The sequence below is a fragment of the Equus asinus genome, chromosome 23 (assembly GCF_041296235.1).
Source record: "Equus asinus isolate D_3611 breed Donkey chromosome 23, EquAss-T2T_v2, whole genome shotgun sequence".
NCBI classification, from domain to species: Eukaryota; Metazoa; Chordata; class Mammalia; order Perissodactyla; family Equidae; genus Equus; species Equus asinus.
Window position 1 is genome coordinate 53,020,352 of NC_091812.1, and position 4,278 is coordinate 53,024,629.

At 41.0% G+C, this 4,278-nt stretch overlaps 1 protein-coding gene across 1 annotated transcript; it reads left to right on the forward strand.

The window, feature by feature from the left end:
* Nucleotides 1–3,439: 3,439 nt before the first annotated feature.
* Nucleotides 3,440–4,027, forward strand: LOC106824783 (interferon omega-2-like). Its single transcript, XM_070495804.1, has one exon. The coding sequence runs from the start codon at nucleotides 3,440–3,442 to the stop codon at nucleotides 4,025–4,027; it is 588 nt and encodes a 195-aa protein (XP_070351905.1).
* Nucleotides 4,028–4,278: the final 251 nt, after the last annotated feature.

A 4,278-nucleotide genomic window follows, 5' to 3' on the forward strand; every position in this document is an offset into this window, starting at 1 on the left:
GGGAAGACCTCACTCTGCTATGATGCTGACATCACTCTCACAATTCTAGTTATTATCTTGAAGTGTTTTATGTCACAGAAATAGACAAGTTTCTTTGTCAATTGCCATTTTGGGGTCTTTTGTTGTTTACAGACAGTTATTGTTTTACTCTGATGATTTTGCAAAATATGTTTCATCTTCAGAGAAATTCATGGGAAGGATTCTGTCACTTACTCTAAGGTACAGGTTTCTAATAAACTTTCAGGTCATAAAACCAAACTGGGTGAGAAATTACAGAACTCTCACAGAGAAACTGATAACCTCATAAATCTGCCAACAGAAGATTAAGATCAAGAGTTGATTATACAGGACTGTTTGAACTGATGAGGAAGATTATAAGTTTTTATGACTTTTCTTTGAAACGTTGATTTTTTTGACATTTTGCTTTGCTTTCTCAGATTTAAGGAAATCTCTTTCCTTTTTCTCTTATGCTAACTATGACTTATAGCAATTTGGTGAAATTATACCTTTGTGAGTAGAATTGAAACATTTACCTTTTTCTCCCTACCTGACCCCTCCAGAATTTAGAAACACTTAGTGAGTGAGTATGGTTATTTTCATGGCAATATAGTTATTTCCATAAGTTCAATAAGAATCTCTTCTCCTTATAACAGGACACATTTGGAAACATTGTTTATATAACCAAGGCTTTGACAGGGATGTCATATTTGAGAGAAACATACAGACTCAGATATGACAAGACAGCTTTTGAGGAATAAAGGTTAACTTCCTGGAATAAAGCCACTTGGAAATATTGGCCTGGTACCTTGTTTGCAAGGATTCCAGCAACCTGGGTAAGTAAGGAAGGTCACTTATCTGGCAGGTTCCTGGAACCTTGAAATACTTTGGGGAACCTCAAGAGAAGAGAGGAATTCACCCAAATCTAAGGTATTGCAGGTGAAGCCTGATGACAAATCTTTGGTTTGGCTTTTCTGGCTGAGAGAGGCCTTTAAAGTTCAACCTGAGATTCCTCATAAAAAGTTCCAGCAAAGCAGATTTAAAAGAGCCTATGTGATCAATGGCTATTCTTGCTGTACTTATGTAAATACTTGAATTAAGTTTTATTGAAATGAGGCTTATTTTGCAAATTAATAAGCCTTAATTGGCTATCTTTGGTAAAAATGAGGGTGGTTTTAGAGAGAAAAATTATGTTTCAGTAGAAACTATGATACATATTCATGGATATTAGATTCTAGTTCTGTTAATTGCCTTTGAGGTTTTTGTTTGTATCTGTTTACTGAACTGGATCCTAAATTCTTCTAGTCTCTTGAAATGTCTGGCTACAAATCTCCAAACTAACAATTTCAATGTTTTCCCATTATTTTCACTTGGAATCATTAAGAACTGAACCTGCCTTTTCCCCTGAAGCCTTGCAAACTGAAGCTGGAGGACTTGATATAAACTTACGAGAGATTCATGTCTGTTGCTGTGTAAGCCCCTCAAAAAGAACTTGAATGCCTAGTGACATCATCAGGGACATTTCAAACTGCAAAAGATGCTTTGGCCCTGACATCTAGAATCTTCTTGACTGGCTACCCCCTGGGCTCAGAAACTGGTTTATCATCTGCTCCCACCATTAACCTTCTTTTCCTTTTGTCTCTCTAGAAATACATATTAAATACTTGATTACTTACTTACCCAATATACGCCTAACTTTGGAAGCCCACCTGTATCACCATCTTACGAAGAGACTGGTTTAATGAGATGGAACAACCTATGCCCCTCATCAACACTATGTCCCTCAAGATAGAGGGACAAAAAACAAAAAGAGGGAATTGAAACCAGCTCAACACAATGCTGACCTAAGGGAAGCCATATTGTAGAAAAGAGACCATCCTGTAACTTTGAATAACCTCTGAATAACTAACCTAGTTGTATTTGCACCCTCTAGGAGATTCACCTGTTTGGTAGATTTTATGATCCCTGCTTGTGCACATACCTCCCAGCTGTGATAAGATAATAACTGTGTTCTTTTGAGTTCCTTAGGAATGTGATCACCCCCAAACAGAGAATCTATGCTGAAAGCCATCATCAATGAAAACGGAAAGATCTGGTGTGGTGACTCCCAGTCTGTAATACCAGAGGGTCAACATTCCTAACCTCCTTTACTAGAGCCCACTGGCCCATATAACTGCTTCAAGATTCTGTGCCCCCTTTAAGACGGTTCTTTTGGACATTAGTCAGCCATCTTCCCTCTTACTAGAAAGCTGTAATAAAATGCCCTTTCTCTGCCACCATCTTGCCTCTTGACGATTGTCTTTTGTCTTCTGGTGAGCAGATTGTGCCCTTTGTGTGGTAACAGTCACCACTGAGAACTATGATCCTTCACACAAAAGCTCTCTGAGCAAAGCAGGGGTCCTGAAAGAGTAATTATTTTGCCAACACAGAAACAGGCCGCTCCACAGAAAAGAAATGCTGAAGTCCTTAGGATGTGGTGAGCCTGCCCTCAGTTCATGAGTCCATGAAAGTTCAGGAAGAGGCCTCTGTCACTCTGGAGGAGAGGGTGGTCCTAGATGTGATGTGTACCTTGTGATTGAGGCAGTGCTCGGAAAATAAATTATCTTGGATTCAAATATCCACACCCAAATGGTGTGAAAGAAAAAGCTCCTGAAAAGAACTGGGACTCCAGCAGGGGGCTTTGGTACAGCCTGAGGGGCAGCATAGGCCTCCAGCAAGAAAATAGTGCAAAGAAAGGAGAATGTCTATGTTAGTCCTGACTTTGGCCCCAGGGAAGCATAACCACATGGATCTGCATGAATAAGTTCTAGAAGGAAGAGCTACATCTGAGAAGTTCATTCACTCATAATCATCAGCCTCTGCTGTGAATCAAACAGTAAATGAAATCCAATCCTTGGTTCTAAAGAACTTAATTGCCAAAGGTGGTCTGGTAAATCCCTCAACAAATACAGACACCATTGGGGCTGAGAGAGCCTGCCCTCCTATGTAAAGTGAGGAGAGCAAAATGGAGCCTAAAATCAGGGCTAAAAATGTGTCATAGACAGAAAAGACAATACTTACATATGAAAAAGTGTGTGTGTGTGTGTGCGCGTGTGTGTGTGAGAGTATTTATATATCTACATCACTCTGACTTTAGGACAAAGACCTTTCTCATTTGATTGATGAGTATCCATTCAGATTGGCACATCTGAAGTTTACTGGGAAAATTAAACTTCGATTGCAAAACTAATAGTTTGGATTGATGACGTCTTCTTAGACCACATGGAGAATATGTAAATGAAAACAAAAAAGGAAGTAAAACTGTAGAGAAATGTTTAGAAAATGAAAATTATGGTGTTCCCTATTTAACGGCCATGCTTAGAATGAATGTCATCAGAGAACCTTGGGTCCAAAGTTCAGAGACACCCAGCTCAGCCAGGCCAGCAGCACCCTCGTTTTCCCCATGGCCCTCCTGCTCTCTCTATTGACGGCCCTGGTGGTGATCAGTTATGGCCCTGGTGGAGCTCTGGGCTGTGACCTGCCTCAGAACCACATCCTGGTTAGCAGGAAGAACTTCGTGCTTCTGGGCCAAATGAGCAGAATCTCCTCCATAATCTGTCTGAAGGACAGAAAAGACTTCAGGTTCCCCCAGGACATGGTGGATGGCAGTCAGTTCCAGAAGGTCCAGGCCATGTCTGTCCTCCACGAGATGCTCCAGCAGACCTTCAACCTCTTCCACACAGAGCGCTCCTCTGCTGCCTGGAACACGACCCTCCTGGACGAACTCTGCACTGGACTCCTTCGGCAGCTGGAAGACCTGGACACCTGTTTGGAGCAGGAGATGGGAGAGGAAGAATCTGTCCTGGGAACTGTGCGCCCTACACTGGCCGTGAAGAGGTACTTCCGGGGGATCCATCTCTACCTGAAAGAGAAGAACTACAGTGACTGTGCCTGGGAGATTGTCAGAATGGAAATCGTGAGATCCTTCTCTTCATCAACAGACTTGCAAGAAAGGTTAAGAATGAAGGATGGAGACCTGGGCTCACCTTGAAAAGATTCTTCTCGACTACTGTGCCATGTCACCCTTGCACATAGTTTTGCTCATTTCGAAAGGCTCCTACTTCTGCTTTAGTCACAGAATTTATTGAATTAATTCAGCTGAAAGTTTGTCAGTAGTATTAAGAAAGAATGTGTTAAAAATATTCAAATCCTGTGGTACCTGTAAGAGATGACTGCCCTGATGTATTTATTTATTATTTGTGTTTATTTACTTATTCTTGCATCTTATCATATTTATGTATT